Consider the following 18,190-nt stretch of genomic DNA (forward strand, 5'->3'; position numbering starts at 1 on the left):
TTTTTTACAGTTATTGTCGTCGTCTTATGATGGTTATTCGCCGTAAGCACACACATACATACAAACACACACATACACACACACACACACACACACACACACACATGTGTATATATAATAATAATAATAATTAATAATACAATAATATTCATCAACTATTATTATCCGATTGAAAGATGACAAAAAAAAAAAAAAAAAAATAAATAAAAAAATAAAAAATAAAGTGTAAAAAAAAAACAAACATGACGTCTAAAACGCGAGCTAAACACTCAGTAATGGCGACAGGGATCGAGGCGTTGTACACAAAGACGGTGGACATGGGGATGCGGAGGAGGTGAAAATCACGTGTGCCGACTTGGTGATTAATATACCAGAGGAATAAAAAAAGAAATATCCCTTCAAACCTATGATGTGCTCTCCGAGATGATGAGGAGCCAGTCTTGCACAGAACACGGAACGAACGCGTACGCATGTAATCAAACATCTAAGACCGACGCCACAGAATACGTGATATCTACTTTAAGATATTATACTGTGTTATTATTTCTATAATTTTAAAATATCGTGAAAATAGTCGATCGACGTTTACATTATTTAAGTCAGTGTTTCTTGACAATTAAATACCATAAAGTCATAAACATACCGTTGCTTTGAAAAGTCGCTGTGTGACTACACTTTTATTTAAAATTCGTTCGTCGCGTAAATATTGAAAAGATCGCCGAAAGATTCACGATGAAGATCGAAAACGACGCAGATCCTTATATGTGGTTTGCCGACTGTTTGGGACCTGAGCCGCAGGATTGGATGAAGGACGTGGGGCTTGATTGGTTTGACGAGGAACTGTTGGGTAGACCCGAATCGCCCACACCGACGGCACCGGTGTCACGATCCATGGCTACGGAAGACGATGTTGACCACCGGAGATACCGTGGTAGTTACCCGTCATATACCATTGAGTCATCTGCATGGCTTATCCAACAAAATCAACAGTTAACCGATTCCGGGGACGATAACGATGAAGACGATTCGTTACCACCGCCCGTTTTGCCACCCATGATACCTGGCACCAGGAGTTTTTCTGACCAACTGCACAGGATCCGGAAACCATATGCTTTAGGATCACCACCATCTACCTCAACATCATCTGGATTATTGGTGAGATATTTTTAACATAAAATTAGTACATTACACTTATTTTTATATCTTTTTATCGTTATAAAATTGGTTAAAGTTCAAAGTAAAAGTATTTGCTTAGTTTAGTATCATAAAAATATTTTTAAAAAGTAATTGAAATGTAATAATTGACACTTATGTAGCCAGTAAAATATAAAATAAAATATAATATTTTAATTAATGTTTTTTACAAATAATTGGTAGTAAGATACAATTTTTCCATTATTAAAAGGATTGTGTATGTTTTTGCGTTATGTGCATAAATATAATATATTTGATGTTATATTCATATAGGAACTTTTAGTCTGCACAAGTAATAATAATTCAAAAACAATGTAATACACAAACAAAGTAATAATAAATAAAGTATTTTTTGTATCACTTAACATGACATGTAATAATGTATACATAATATCAAACAATTGTTTTTATTCTTGAAGGTATGGTTTTTTCCTGTAAAATGAACAAACAACCGAGTGCACTTAAGTTTGTTTTAAGAGTTTTATACAAATGAAACGTCATAGGTTTAATTATCATACAGCTAATATGTATTTACGAACAAACGTAAATTATGCCCAACTAAGGGAAAACAATTTTAAATTGCGACCGGTATTTTTTAGGCATAAATTTCTATATAATAAATTGCGCCAAATAGAAATATTATTTTTATGATAGTTATTTGGCATTACCCAGAAGATACTACAAGGAAGTGTTTATCACTGTCTCCGTTGTAATTTTTGAAAATCAATTTCATGATTATGATTTACATTTTTTCTGTAATATTATTGTTTACTCTCATCATTTTCAAAAATACCTTTGGTACATATTTTTACACTACATCACCACTTTGCTTCACCTGAAAACAATTTGCGTTTTAATTTTGAAAATTTATAATTTTTGAAGATTACCTATGATTTCATTTTCTTTCTGATTAAATGTAATTCACAAATTCATGTTGTTGTGTCGTGCAAAGAAAACTAACTAAAATATCAGTAGTCGTAATATACGTAAAGGCTTTGATATCATTAATATTATACCGTAACGGTAAAGATCATTAAAGCGATATAAAAGTTCGGTTTTTACACCAATAAATGTGTAAACGTTTTTAAAACCGAAATCGATTAATTCAAGGTCACTTAGATAGGTCACAATTTACTACATATAAATTTATACTTAACAAATACCAGATACAATTATTTACCTACTATACAATTTTTACTACCTGCTCATTGTGCGCACAGTTTACAATCGCCAGTACCTATCTATATTGGTAAAACTAAAAAATAATATATTTTTTTAAGGTCTGAGAGGGGTGAAAAAATAAATGAAAAACCTTTTGGTAAAGGAATTTCTGGTTATTTAATATTTACGTATATAAATAACTCACTATTTTTATTATTATTATTATTATTTTTTTTTTATAATTACGAGTAGATTAATTTGTTAAAAAATGTTCGCAAAAATTATTACCATTACGTGAAACATTCAAACATATAATAAATTCTATACCCATATTAGACAAATCGATATAGTTTAAAAATTTATAATTTATAATTTATCACAATGATGAGTAATTGTAATTTGTTTGAAATCACTATAGTGTTCTAAATAAAATATATTAAATATTTTCGTCGAAAATGTATACATTTGTTTACCGTTGTGCCAAACTGATTATTAAATAATGATAATACATTTACTAAAAACGAGAACATCATAAATATTATACTATAAAGTTTAAAACAAAATATTTTTTTAAATTTATTGATATAATATTGATGTGATGTGATATTTCAGGAAGTCCAAGACTTTGATTCATTTGGACACACAATAATAGCCGATGAGGAAGTTTGTTTTGACATACCATTTTTAACAAACGACCAGGTTGAAAAATCGTTTCTACCTTCAGATAATCAGGTTCGTATAGACATAAAAATTGTATTATAATTTTTTTTTAAAGGCGATAGAGAGTGTTATTGTTGTAATTAATGGATAGATTTTATTGACCAGTTGTGAACCCAGTAAAAAAATACATAATATAGTATTTAATGATAGTATAAAAGTATTACAAATATTGTAGACAAAAAAAAAGGTTAATTAATTTTGATGGCTTGATTATGTTATGAGGATAGGTAACTCGGAAGAAGACGTGAGAGCGACTGCATAAATAAAATATGTAGAAGGAGAGCCAAGGAAGGGGTGAAGAGATACAATAAGAGATATAATAAGAGATGGATAGATAGAATAGATAATGACACGAAAAAACCCGATTAAGGAGTTGTTGGGCTATGGAAGTGTTCAAGTAGTATCAGTACTTACTACTGATATTATCGATACTGACCTGAATATCAATATACAAATTACGAAGATATGCGTGTGTTTCAATTACATCATATATGTAATTTATTGCTTTATGATATAGATTTAGCCATCGCCTGATAGTGTATTGTTATGAATTATAATAACATTGTATTATATTTTTATCAGTTGTTATATATTAGAATTTTGTTGTTTAAGGTGGTGATGGCCAAAGACGATTGTGATGCTATAATGTTCGACACATTCTTAGAGCCACTATACCAAGGTAAACCTATAACAATTTTATTCAAATAAAATTTAATTTACTTACTATCATGTATAAATAATCATTTAATCATATATTATATTCTTAAATTCCAAAAACCTATACACTAAAAAATATTTTATACTTCCTATTAAACTTTTATTTTTAATAGATGCCATCATTTAAAATCGTAAAAATAAAAATAAACTATATAATAAATTATATTTTCTAGTATCAAAATAAACTTAAATTACTTAAAAATGCAATAATAAATTCTGGTATTTTTACAACTCCATAATTTAGTTTGCTTTTTGTGTGAATTTTCACGATTAGCCGATTTGTATTTTATAATTTTAATATTTATGAGTCCTAGTTTCTGCATTGCTTTTTAAAAACAAAACCACATGCCTAAATGAACTTACGATTTACCTTTAACAATTTTGTTATTTATTCTCTTCAGCATTTTTACAGTATATTATTAAATTTATGAATGATTCTGAATTATTTAATATACATATATCTTTAAAAAAATCTTTTACATTATAGTATAAAACGATTCAGCTAATTTATGAAAAATGGTGGGTACCTAGAACGGAAAGTCTCCCACGCACCGGCAAACTACTCAGTGCACATATTATAAATCGATATGAAAAACGTTTAAATTATACAAACACACACGCAAAAATAATTGGTAGTTTAAAATACGTCGCATGTCAATAGAAATAGGAACGATTATACTAGCTCAAATATTACATTGGATTTTTCGCTAGTAGATGAAAACGAACTATCGATTTCCTTTCTGGGAACGCACGTACGAGCGTGCGGTACTCTATTATATTACTTATTTATGCGCGAACCCCGTGTGCAGTGTACACTGTATAGTACATGTCCATCGTTGCACGTACGCACAACTGGGAATATGAAAACCTAGACGCGGGACTCGTAACCTAAATAGTACTACGCTGTCGACAGTAACTGGGGTGATGGTTGGCGATAGATAGGACGGTCCCGGTGGCTCCGAGGGGTGGTCGGTTATGGGGTAGGGGAGGGTTTCAGAGAATGTGCCACTGGTCGGAAACGAGGAGGGGGATAAAAGCTCTATATAGGTTTACGTATTTATATGCGCGCGTATATACCCTAGAAAACCCGGGCCAATTACACGAGGGGGTGGGCGCATCAGCCATGCTCGGGGTCTTTGACCCTTAGAGTGCTTTTCTGCGGTAACGATTGTTATTTTTTTTCCTATCGTCGGTCGGCGCACGCGATTCGCTGTCGTCGTAATGTCGCATCGCGTTCGCTCCACTTCGATACGCTATCTATAAACGCCGAGTATAATATGCGACAACATATATATAAAACTCCGTAACTATAATTTTCCATTCCGCACCCATACTCTACCACATATATGTATACTGATTTATGCTCACCCATAGCAACCTCGGTTCAAAGTCTTTTTAAAAATTGCTCTTTATAAGTACAATCTCTCCTCCTCTAGCCCGCGATAATAAAATCGGTCTCTTGCCAACAACTATCCCTATAAATTATTCGGTTTACTAGAATACAAGTTGTCCTATGTTCACGCATATACATTTTATACTACCACATTCTTTTTTGACCTTGATCGTCTTTTATAAAAAGTTCGTTTTTCCTCAATAACATTTTATTAGTCGATTTTATTATTCTGCCAAATAAAAAAATGAATAAATAAATATCATATCTTCCAAGTGTGTTATACTGTACTAAAAATGAAGCTATTGAAATACGGGGTTATATAGTCACGTTATTTTTTTTCAAACAAATCATAGTACCCTTTTTTAATGAACTGTAATTTACCTATATTTAATATTATTTGACGATAAAATGGGCATCTACGATTTGTTTCTAAGCCGCTCTTTAAGAATTGTGTAAAAACAAACGACTGTTAGACTATGGGAAACAATTTATTTTGCTCCCCCTCACTAGGTTTTTATGCAGTTGTACAACTGCATAATATTATAATAATATTATACGGCCGGATCATATATATATATAATTTTCTGTCGTTTTTGCAGGCAATCCCTGCGACGGAGTATTGGCGTGCGAATGGGAAGGGTGCACGGTAAAAGTCGATGGGCCAGGTCAAGAACCGCTGGTACGGCACATCGAAAAACTGCACGTGGACACCGCTCCCCGAGGCGCCTGCGCGCAGTACACGTGCCAGTGGCGAGGCTGCCCCAGGCGCGTGCGTCCGTTCAACGCCCGGTACAAGCTGCTCATACACATGCGAGTGCATTCGGGTGACAAGCCCAACAAATGCACGGTAAACGCCTCCTACAAACATAATATAATGCATGCTATAATAAAAGTATACACACGAATATAAATGGACCAATATCGCGGCGTTCAAAAAATGTAATATAATATAATATATTATTGTTGTGCGGTCCGAGTGCGTTTTCATCGACGTCGTGACGTTAAAACGTCGCATTACACAATATTTACGAGCCAGTTTTTATAATACGGTAGGCGCGTAGAGTAATATCGTCTCATCGGTCGTTATAATATACAAAATCATTATAGGTACACGATTTTTTACGATAGAATACGCATCATATATTATAGGTATAGAACGTAGGTAATATGTAATAGGTATCGTTCTTTTCAGTATCCAATGATGTCACTGATCCGAAGACAAGTTTTTCATACATAAAAACAAACCGAAAACTTGAATGTTTCTGTTCATATATCGAGATGCACGAGATTTCTCCAAAATTATCGGAACTGTATAATAGTGTTTAAACTATAATAATTAATTAATTAACTATTGTTATTATTTTTATTGAAATATTGCGTACAACTGTCAGATAAATTAATTTAAAATGTAGGCCTTATTTCAAATTTTCTAACGAACGGTAGAATTCAGAAATCGAAGGACAGTACAATTTTTCATTCATAACGTTTCCCGTAATATTCTTATATTTGCATACCGTATAACGTATTAGTACGCGTATAAAATAATATAATATAAAACAAACTATAAAGTAAATATTTTTTGATATTAAAAATGATCCCTTCATCGTCCATCAAAATATCAGACGTCAACATCCTCTCTTTGATAATAGAGGAAAATACCTACTTACAATAAATAAACCGATTGATCGTAAAATATAAAGAGTATAAGTGACGGCGAGAATAATACGTGTTAGTACCTAGCAGTTAAACGATAATTTTACTATAAAGTAAATAATGTGCTGGAAAACGTCACGTTCGTGTTATAAAACGGTACATTTGGTGTCTATATGTATCGGTATCAAAGAACTAATAATATTCCTATATAACTCGTACGAAACTGCAATAACTACGTAGTGTGTTTTTAATTTTAAAGAAATGCGAGAACAGTTGATTTAAAATTTCCACCGTACACGTCGTAGTTTATTTTATCGATTTTCCCGCTACTGCCGCCGTCACTAGACACGTTCACAACAGTGCTGATGTTGTTACACTATTATTTTCCGCACAGAGAGTATAATATATAATAGACGTACGTTGAAATTTCAACGCGTCAAATCATACGATATCATAATAAACTCTGTGCTGTGCGTCACGGGCGTGTAACGCGACCAACTTGTACGTTATAATAATAGTTTTAACCACCGTTTATATAGTATCACGACGCGTATTTAATATTACCGGCAATAGTGATATTTTTATAAATAATATCTATACACCGCTGCACTCAGCGCAGTGTGACGTATAATGTTACACAGTATACGCAGCATCCATCGCCGTCAAAGAGTCCTAATAAAATCGAGTGCACACGCGCATAGACCGATAATCTGCTCGCGGCGTGTTGATACACAATACAACAATGCATACCGTGTACACACGTTGATAAAATATGTTTTTATAATATCATGTCCGATCGACGTGATCTTTGATAAAATGACAACTATATATTTTAACGAAGGAATAATGCGTTTTTTTGTGATGACGTTTCCTCGAGAAAAAATATAAAAATATTATGGGTGATATGGGGGGTTTTTTTTATGTGCAACACTCTATGTACAATTTGTATGTAGATACATCGTCTTATATCCGCAACCCGGTTACACAATATAACATATTAAACATTATGTTGACGTGTCATCCATTTATGCGTTATATTAGATTCACTCGACGTGCGTTATCGAAACACGTCTTAAAAATCAATCAATCCAAAACAATTTGCAATGACGTCAACAACAAAAATTATCCTCAAAACATAAATTATTAAAAATTCAATTTATTATTCCTTTTCATAATTGATATAATTTGCAAAATATTATGCTTCTTTACCACAGCAACATTATTAAGTCTTAAAATAATGTATGTGCTTATTATAATTTATAATCCCTATACCCTTGTGGATTTATTTTCATAAAATATGCATTTAATAATAATAAACGTTAATTAAGTATGAAATAATACACTTATTTAGAGTGCTTGTATTAAAAAAAAAAATATATGTTGACTAAAAATTTAAAAATAAGTTGTATACTTAAGGCTTAGTTAGTAATGAAATGTCTATTATTGATTAAGTTAAAATTAGAAAGGGTACGCATATTTTTTTCAAAAAAGAAGGAAACTCCATCCTCTCTCGTCACCCTTAAATTTAAGGACTGTATATAGACATTATATGGTGGATATGTCATTATGCTCAGTTTTAATTATGCAATTCGTGTATCATGTTTATGACAATATTATTTTCTTATTTACTAGGAATTTCAATCAGAAAAACTAATTAGATATATTTTATGTATTTATCAACAGTTTGCTGGCTGTCCAAAAGCATTCTCTAGACTAGAGAATTTAAAAATTCATCAACGGTCACACACCGGTGAAAAACCGTATTCATGTCAATTTTTGGGTTGCTCAAAAGCGTTCAGTAACAGTTCGGATCGAGCAAAACATCAAAGAACTCATTTCGAACAGGTAATTTATTATGATTACATTATTTAAAATTTAAGTAGTGATAATACTTTTACAAGCAATTAAAAAATATCGGTAATGGTATAAAATTGAAAACACGATTATACCTATTATACCATTTTTATTTTTTACTATTTAACTTAAATATGCAAAATATTTTTATTTTATTTTTGAATACATAATAATAAATAATATTACACGTATCTTATAAATATTTTAAATTTGATACATGAAAAGTTGTGTAGAATAAATTATTTTCGACCTTATGAATGTGGAGAAAACATCATCAAACGCAGTACATTATGTTAACAAATAAAACTTATATCAACAGTTATACGAGAGAAATATAAAATATAAATTATATCGAAGTTATAAAACTTTCTCGAATGAAAGTCACGAACAATAAGAATAGCTTATTATTTTGAGGTCGTGATTTTTTTCGATTACCATTTTCTATATCAAGAGCAATATAATTGTATAACAACGGCGAATTATTATGTAACTATAAACTATATTCAGTCTAGTAGAGATAAAATTCACCATCGCTTTTATGGTTCAGTATAATAATATAATAACCATCACATCAAAATGTGAACTTGGTGTAAATAGATATTATAATGTAAAAATAATGTATTATTTTAAGGAAGACAAAATTATGTATGAATAATAATGTACGTTTTAAAACTATATGATTATATTAACAGTGTTTCTGTTCTATTTTTATCGACTAAACTTTCACTAATATTATCAGTCATCAGCTAATCACGTTCGATATTAGTCGTGTATTATTCTCATTTTTCACTTTAAGGTATTTAAAATGTACCATACAATACATTTTTAAAAATTAAATAAACACATAGTATTAGTATTAATTCAGCATTTTTCATATCATTAGTTATTAAAATAATATAGAACCATTTAGTATTATTCTATACCAATTGCCAACCAAACTTTTTTTCTACTGAAAATATACTTCACCTTTGAAAAACGGCTCCCATAAAAAAGTTCTGATAAAATATGTTGTAAACTTTCACCAAGATTCATTTCGTGCATGTGGCCTAAAAATAAATTCTTACATGATAACTTTAAAATCGTCTGCGATCGACCTCCGTGATCTATAAATCTAATATAAAAATAAAAATACGAAATACCTATTATAATTTTATACACATGTATGCTAATAAATTGCATATACATAATGCCGTCTTCAAATACAATTAATACTTTTTAAAACATGTCTTTAGCCCAAAGTTGTAACCATAGTATAAGTCATATTAATTGTTAATAATACTTGTTTTTTGAAATATTTACAATATTATTGGAAACAATTAAATTAATTAAATTAAATCATTTAAAAAAATTGATTACCTTCTTAAAATATGTTCATTTTATAATATACTCATAAATTTAAATTAAATAAAACAGATTTAAATAGAATTTTTGTACTAAAAATCTTATCTAAAAGTTAAGATATTCTAATTTTTTGAGAATAATAATACCATGATAATTTATAATAATAATTCAAATTTTCTCAAACGACTGCAAAGAATCCTCTCAACAGATAATTTAATTTTAAAGATCACATTAAATAAACGACAAGAATTTATGAAAAACCGAATCAAGTTCTTTCAATGACTACATTTTAAATTAGATTTATAATATTATTTTATTACTTACTTTACAGAAACCATACGCGTGTACAGCAAGTGGATGTAACAAACGGTACACTGATCCGAGTTCACTAAGAAAACACGTAAAAAACCATTCACCACAACCATCTTCGGTGAGTTACGTTCAAAATGAAAATGAAACACATATTAATTATCTAAAATGAAAATGTTTTTAATATTGTGTCTATTCGTTGAAATTATAATAAATGTATAGTCTATAATATCGTTTGTTGAAAAATAAGCACTAATTATTATTTATTTTCTTTTTATGTAGAAACATTGGTCCAAAAATAATATTTTACCTAAACCTCATATTCAATTGGAATTGGCCACTACAACAAATACTCAGACAATACGTAAGTATTAAAAATAAGTTTAAATGCACACCACAATCTTAACAGATAAGGTCAAACAAATTTAATTTATCAGCATTCTAATTCTAACAAAACTAAAATCATTTCAATATAGACCACTTTTTATGAAACATCTGTTAGTTAGACATTTTTTATGTTATAATATTTCTTATCAGTATTTCATTTATTGGCCTTATTTCGTAAGACTCAAACATACTAAAAATAGATGTCGCAAATTAATGAAACGATTTTTTTTATAGGTTATCCCGATGAAAAACAATTCAAAATAAAATTAGAAAAGACTCAATGGTAAAATGTATGGTGTAATGCTATACAATTTTAGGTTTATGAAGTCTGTGATTTTAAAAATAAAACTCATAAATCTATATTAATTTGTTGTGATTATAGTAAATAAAAGCTGTTGTAATAAGCTGCTTAAGTAGATTAAGTTTAGAGATATATTTGAATTTCTAATGTCTCTTGTAATATTATAATCATACAATCAATCTCATTTATTATTAATATTTTTTTATGTTTAATTAATATGTATACATTATTTGTTTGATCAGTTTTCTTAAAATTTTACGTACGTTTTTTTTTTAATTTTTATATTTTATTGTATTAAATTTGTTTTAGAAAGTAATATTTTATACATGAAAAATAATGATAAGTTGAATATTGTGAAAATTAAAGTAATTAAAATAAAATACCTTATTATTTTGCTCATAGTCCGTGTTATTATCATTATGACTAAAAAAAAAATTAAACATTTTCATTAACATTTAACACAAAACCAATTCGGTCAATAATTTTTAAACATAATATGGTATTTATTAAGTTTGTGTGTTTTATCAAAAAAAGAAAATATATACTTCTTAAAACGTATTTTTGTTTTTATGATATAGTAAATGGAGCAGTTATTTTGTATATTATGATATTATATTATCTATAAATTATACATTTATATAAAATAAACCAGAGAATTTTATTTTGTATTTATTTTGCTCAATTTAATTTCAATGAGTTAATCCCAGTTTCATGTGTCTAGCATATACAAGGTGAGGACGAATAAGTGAAGGGATTACTGAGTAGTGAGTAACAACTTTTATAAGTTTAAAAATTGTTTTGGTGGAAACGTAAAATCGGTCAATAACTCATTTGGTGTCTACAAGTCAATTTCTGGAAAAGGAAAAGATAGTGTACCTTTTAGTAGAAACAAGTACCAACCGTTTTTCTTTTATAAAGATTAAATTTATTTTAAAAATCAAATTGCTATATATTTGAAGATAATACATTTTTCTTTATCAACTAGGAAAAAAATCAATAACCTTTTTTTATTATAAACTAAAAAGGATTAAAGTGAATATTTTATTTGGAAAAAATATTTATATGTAAGAATAAAGTCATAATCGCATTAAATTGTGTTTTTATCGTACTAATAAATAACATAATATTTTACGTTGCTAGTAAGTATAACATTTTTCTAGGGTCAATTACTTTTAGAATGTAACTAAGTGCACATTTTTAAAATATATTATTCATACACGTCTTTTTATTACATAAGTTGTAAAAATAGATTTAATCGCAGCTATATATATGTGTAATACGGGCAATTTTAATGAACTGATAGTGTAAAGTTATGTAATAATATTTTACTAACTTTATCTTAAAATCATTGCCCGCCTTTAAAATACTCAATAATAATTGTAATATAGGTTGTAACATCGATTAAATAAACTTCAAATTTACAGATGAATAGTATCATTGACAGTGAAGTAGTCGGGGGTATTATGTTGTTAGTTAAATTAAATATAATAAATTATCGTAATTATTATGTAAATGATACATACTAACACAGCAACCATGATTATCTCTGTAGTTGTAATAGTGTCGAAAATTACTTAAGCGTTATCTAAATTCAGGCTACCAAACTACTATTTTTGGGATTCTATTACCACCGATTTCTCTTTTACAGGGCTATCTAGATATATTCAATCAATGATAGAAGTTATTTGCAATAATATTATAGTTCATTAGACACAGTGTTAAACGATTTCATTATTCATTATTTGTAATTAGTTTTTGATCTAGATCCAAAATAGTAAGTTTAATAATATTATGCTATTACTTACTAATAATGTACGTTTACTGGCTGTAAAGATTTCTAATTTAAGGTTAGAAATCCATGTTCTTAAACACTTAATGCATGTGAGTAATAAATGCACAATAATCAAACCGATAGTGTTCCAGAATGATTTATACGGGTATATATTTTATTAATTAAACCTCAAAAAACCACTTATATTACTTTAAAGAGTATTTTTTATTTGTGGGTTCTTGGAAAATATGTTGACTATGTATGCTGCATAGAAATGCAAGAAATAAAGCAGTTGAGCAATGTAAATATCGTAATCGCCGGTTTGTATAATCACGTAGTCGATGCCTGAAATAATTATCACAGTTGCATGTTGTTTTTTTTGAACATTAATGATGTTGCATATGTGAATGCAAATAACCGATTAATGAAGTGTATGTAGGTACTATACTATATAAATGTTTTCACTAGACTACAGTTATATTAGATTCAATGGATAGTCGCTTGAACTCTATAATAGTTGTCAAACAAGGCGTCGTATAGACCCATGGAAAATTGAGATGAGAGCAGGGAAATGGCTATTATTGGCGCCGGAATAACGTGGATTAAAAATCGACGTTGGGTAAGAAGAGAAAGACTATTGGCCGCCAGTCATTGGGGTTATGTGACAAATGAGCTTCCAGATAAGTTCAATGATTTATATTCTATAATGTGTATACAATAAGATTATTATAAAGTGTTTGAATTTGGATGGAGGGATCGAAATATCTCTTATTTTTATAATATGCGTATTTAAGAGTAATGTTTTCTACATATTCCAAATATTATATTAGTTATTATACTCGTAAGTCATTAAAACGAAGATTTTCAATCTCTTATCAATGTTTTATAACATTACTGATGAAATTATAACAACAAAATTCACAACACAAACAAAATTAAATATTCTTCCAAATGTAGATAATTTAAGTTTAAAGTGTATTACAAATTATATTATTTGACCGAGTATAGGTATAAAATTTAATTTGTTTTATTATTGATAATATTTTGTTTAATATTTAACTAGTTATTTAGTTAAAGATTTTTAAAAGTGTTATCATTTTGAAGTTAGAGATTTTAAAAGAAGTCAAACACAAAATTGATTTCTTTTTTCTGTTGATACTAATTATAATTATTTTTTTAAATGAGAAGGGAAGGAATTATTATGAAGACCGACACGACAAGAAGAAGAAGATAATTTGAAATAATCTTGTAATTATTTAAATAAATACCTGATGTTAATGTAATATCGTTATTCAATTTTTAATTACTTGTTTTGAAAGTATGTCTTGTATCTGTACTTAGTTGTCATTAGTTTATTACACAATAATCTTGTCAATAATTCTGCATGCCGTAGAGCAATATTTTTGGTTCACATCCAATCAAAAATCTATTCAAAATCTGGTGATAAACATAATATGTGTATCTATAGATTTTAATGCATCAATGATTTAAAAATATGATTGTAATATTTTAGTACACATATTATATGTATATTGCATACACATAGTATTATGAATATACATAATTCTAATTGACTAGGCGTGCGAGAGAGAGGATTGAATTTCGTGATTTGTATGTATGTATATATATATATTATATATACACATAAGCGCGCTCACACATGATGATATATAATAATAATTTAATTAACGCAAACAGCGAGATCGTGACGATGTGGTTCGATGGGCGGCGCACAATGTGTCTGCATGGACAGTCATCGGAACGCGATTGAAATAATATGCGGATGACGATAATGAAATATTACGGTCCGAGTTAAGAATCTAAAAGGAAGTGCATTGTATTAATGTTATTATATCATAATATAATATAAAATTAGTCAGCCATTTATCGCTATGTCAATATCGCAACGAGTGAAACGTAGGTAGGTACCGTACCTATTTTGAGGAAGGTGGCTATGTGGTCCGAACGCCTCGGGAGTCTTTATTCCTTTGTAGGACCATCACTTGTTCATAATGACATATATGAATTTTATTATATTACTATATGATAATAATAAATATAATTATTATTAGATTCTTATTAAAATCTTAGCTTTTCATGAAAAACAAGAAAAGTTTGACTTACAAACACGTAGGACGTAGGTACAGGTACAACAAGAGTCGTTCCGTTTGAATCCCATCACATTGTACACACATCCTTCATAGCTTTTGAAGATGGTTTTAGAATGAGTTTAAACGAGAGAATTCAACAAATCGACCAAGATTAAAAGTGCAAATAAATTATGATGACTATGTTATCTTTAGACAAACTAGCCGACAGTGGAAAAATTCTCTGCTTGCGAATATTTTTACAATAAGGACGGTTTATAGCTTTTAAAATTTTACTTATACTTGAATAACCATGTGTATACTTATGTGATACTGCAGGTATAATATTTGGTGTGTGTAAGTAAACATATTTAACCATTGATGCTACAAATCAAGTTATTTACAATCCGATTATTTCAGGGATGACCAACGTTAATAACATAGCTTTTAATAATAATAGTAATCATAATAATAATATTATTATACGGCTGGTTAGCACGTATCAACTAAGTTCTTCGTGTATTATACAGCAGCTAAACAGACAATTTATAATTCAAAAAGTTATTCGATGTAATGTTTTTTAACGTCACGATACGCCTATAATATTAAGTATTAGTAACCAATTAACGGTTAAGTGTTAACATAATATCATGTAGTAACACATTATTAAGAAGACGCTACCTATGCACGTCTTGTCTACATGTTTTTATCTTACAAACATTAAACATATTAAATTGTAATTCAGCAGAACGAATATTATGTTGTTAGCTTAGTAAATTGACCTAGCTATTATCAAACTTAAAGTTAGGAAAATTATCAAGGATTTATTAAAATTATTAAGCATTTTTAATTTGTGATACTTCACATTCTCATATCTTGCTTAAAATTAAAATATCGAAAAATCCAATGCTTAATTACTGATCATATTCTTATTTTTGAGTTCGATACATCGATTAACTTTACTATTTAAGCTAATCTAAAAACATTATTATATGTCTATTGAAATAAAATTGAATGTGTATTATACTTTAAATACCGAGACAACATATACATAGTTAGCGTTTTCTTCTCATCTAAATATATTTTATCAGTTGATAGTACAAGATTATTTTTACATACACTCAATATCCAAGGTTTACTCGTCGGTCATCCCTTAATAGTTCCATATATCTGAATTGTAAAACTCTACTTGATGTAACTGATGTAGTGATGTGTAATAAACTAAAATGGATGTAATTTTAATGAAATAATATTTATACTGAGACCGTTTTGTTTACCGGCCGAGAATAAATCTGTAAATAATACTATAATGGTTTGTTGTGTGCGTTTTTAGTTAATGGGTATAATAATAATACAATAATATATATATCATGTTACGATCCATCGTTTTTCTAAAATTATATTATATTGCGTAACGAAAACTACCGTTACTCTACTGCACCTTTCAACTTTACACGTTTCCTGTTTATTATTGTTTTATTATTATCGTAAACATTTCAAAGGGAATTGATTCGGCGAAGAATGGGATCAGTGATGAAATTAAATAATATACTGCCACTAACCAGTATTTGAGATTACGAGATCGTGGCACGGTTTACACGAAAGACGAATTTAACGATAATATATTATTATTTATTATGCATTTATGCATGATAAATTAGGAAAAACATAATAACAGTTTAGTACCATCACGAATTCGCAGATTATTAAAAATTTACAAAGATGCGTAGAAAAAAAATAAGAACGAAAATTATTGATTTTTGACCAATTATATATTGGTACCTACCTCGCTAAAATAAATTGTTCAAATGAATTGCGTTGTGCCATAAAAAGTTAACAGGCATATACTAAATGTACCAGACGATTACTCCACAAATGGTGCAATATAATATAATTTATATATTTATTGTATGCTTTGTCTCCGTAGTAGTGTTTTGTCTTACCTAACGGAACTTCTATACGTTAATATACGTACGTCAACGTTTCATATTAATTACTCTCACTAAGAGAACATGATATATTAAAATATTTCGAGCATAAAAATTGTATTATTGTATAATATATCTAAGTTAACTATGTAACTGTGGCTGAACTACCTTTCTTTCTGTCTCTGTAGTAGATACCTATGTACATAGCCAATAGCCATTTTGACACTATACATTTTTTATTATATCATATATTAATATATTACCTATAACGGGTAATGTGGCAAAATTTTTGATTAAGGACTATATTGAATTGTCAAAAGTGAATAAAATAATGTATATAATATAATAATATATAAGTACATATTATGAACCTAATAAAAAATATAAATATCCGTCACCGACTGCAAGAGTAGCAGCAAACGCATAATTTATTAATTTTACAAGAACCAATAAAGATATTATGCTGGTCAGAAAATATGTTTTTTTTCAAAAAATTGCGATTTTCTAAAGATATAATGAGGTTATACATTTGAAACGTTTACGATGGACATTTTTTTTCGTTTAAATCGTAGTATAGGTGTACCTATGCATTTAAAATTTAAATACAATATCAAATTATTTACTACAATCGTTTCTAAATAAATCGTTAAATATACATAATAGAAATGTATGTCAAATAATATAAGTACGTAATAATGTTGGTCAAAGTTTTTGAAGATAAAATTTCATTTTGAATTCGAAAAACTAAAAAGTGAATCATTATAATATTCTTTCCGAGTTTAAACGAAAAAGTTTATATTGCATAAGAATAGCGTCCGTTTCCGACCAGAGTAAAGAGAGAGGATCCTCGCACGCGTATAGTTATATTAGGTAGGTATACACATGATATGCTTGTATAGAATAGTCAAATCTTTGTATTACAAGATTATTAGGCAATGTAATTACACGTTGGATCGACCACCGTTGGCTATACAATGCATAGGTACGTCATAACAACAACATACAAATATACTGAATGATATATGTATATAATATATAATATTGATGAACAGGAAGAAAGCATAGGATTACCCAGAAATACAGTGTTATAACAATGTTATTATGTCTATAATTTGGGAATAATATGCGTCAACAATATATAAATGCTGTACCTATATAGTATAATTATTTTAATTACTTGTGCGGGAGTCATCGTACTTTGTGAGATACATTCATCCATTTCCTTTGTATCCAGAATACTGCGCGTGAATACAATGAAGACACACACTCTGTTAATACGAGTCCGTAACGAAGTTTAAAATGAACACGTATGACATAATATATAGGTCGGACGAGTAAAAACGATTAATTTTAGATCAGTCGACTCGGGTTTTA

At 28.9% G+C, this 18,190-nt stretch overlaps 1 protein-coding gene across 1 annotated transcript; it reads left to right on the forward strand.

Moving 5' to 3' along the window:
- Positions 1-221: 221 nt before the first annotated feature.
- LOC114128892 (transcriptional activator GLI3-like) lies at positions 222-11,464 on the forward strand. Its single transcript, XM_027993497.2, has 8 exons — positions 222-1,155; positions 2,968-3,087; positions 3,688-3,754; positions 5,785-6,032; positions 8,522-8,683; positions 10,365-10,463; positions 10,625-10,706; positions 10,964-11,464. Exons 1-8 carry the CDS (start codon positions 733-735, stop codon positions 11,014-11,016), a joined length of 1,254 nt encoding a protein of 417 aa, XP_027849298.2. The 5' UTR covers positions 222-732; the 3' UTR covers positions 11,017-11,464.
- Positions 11,465-18,190: the final 6,726 nt, after the last annotated feature.

This window comes from Aphis gossypii, chromosome 3, assembly GCF_020184175.1.
Source record: "Aphis gossypii isolate Hap1 chromosome 3, ASM2018417v2, whole genome shotgun sequence".
Lineage (NCBI taxonomy): Eukaryota > Metazoa > Arthropoda > Insecta > Hemiptera > Aphididae > Aphis > Aphis gossypii.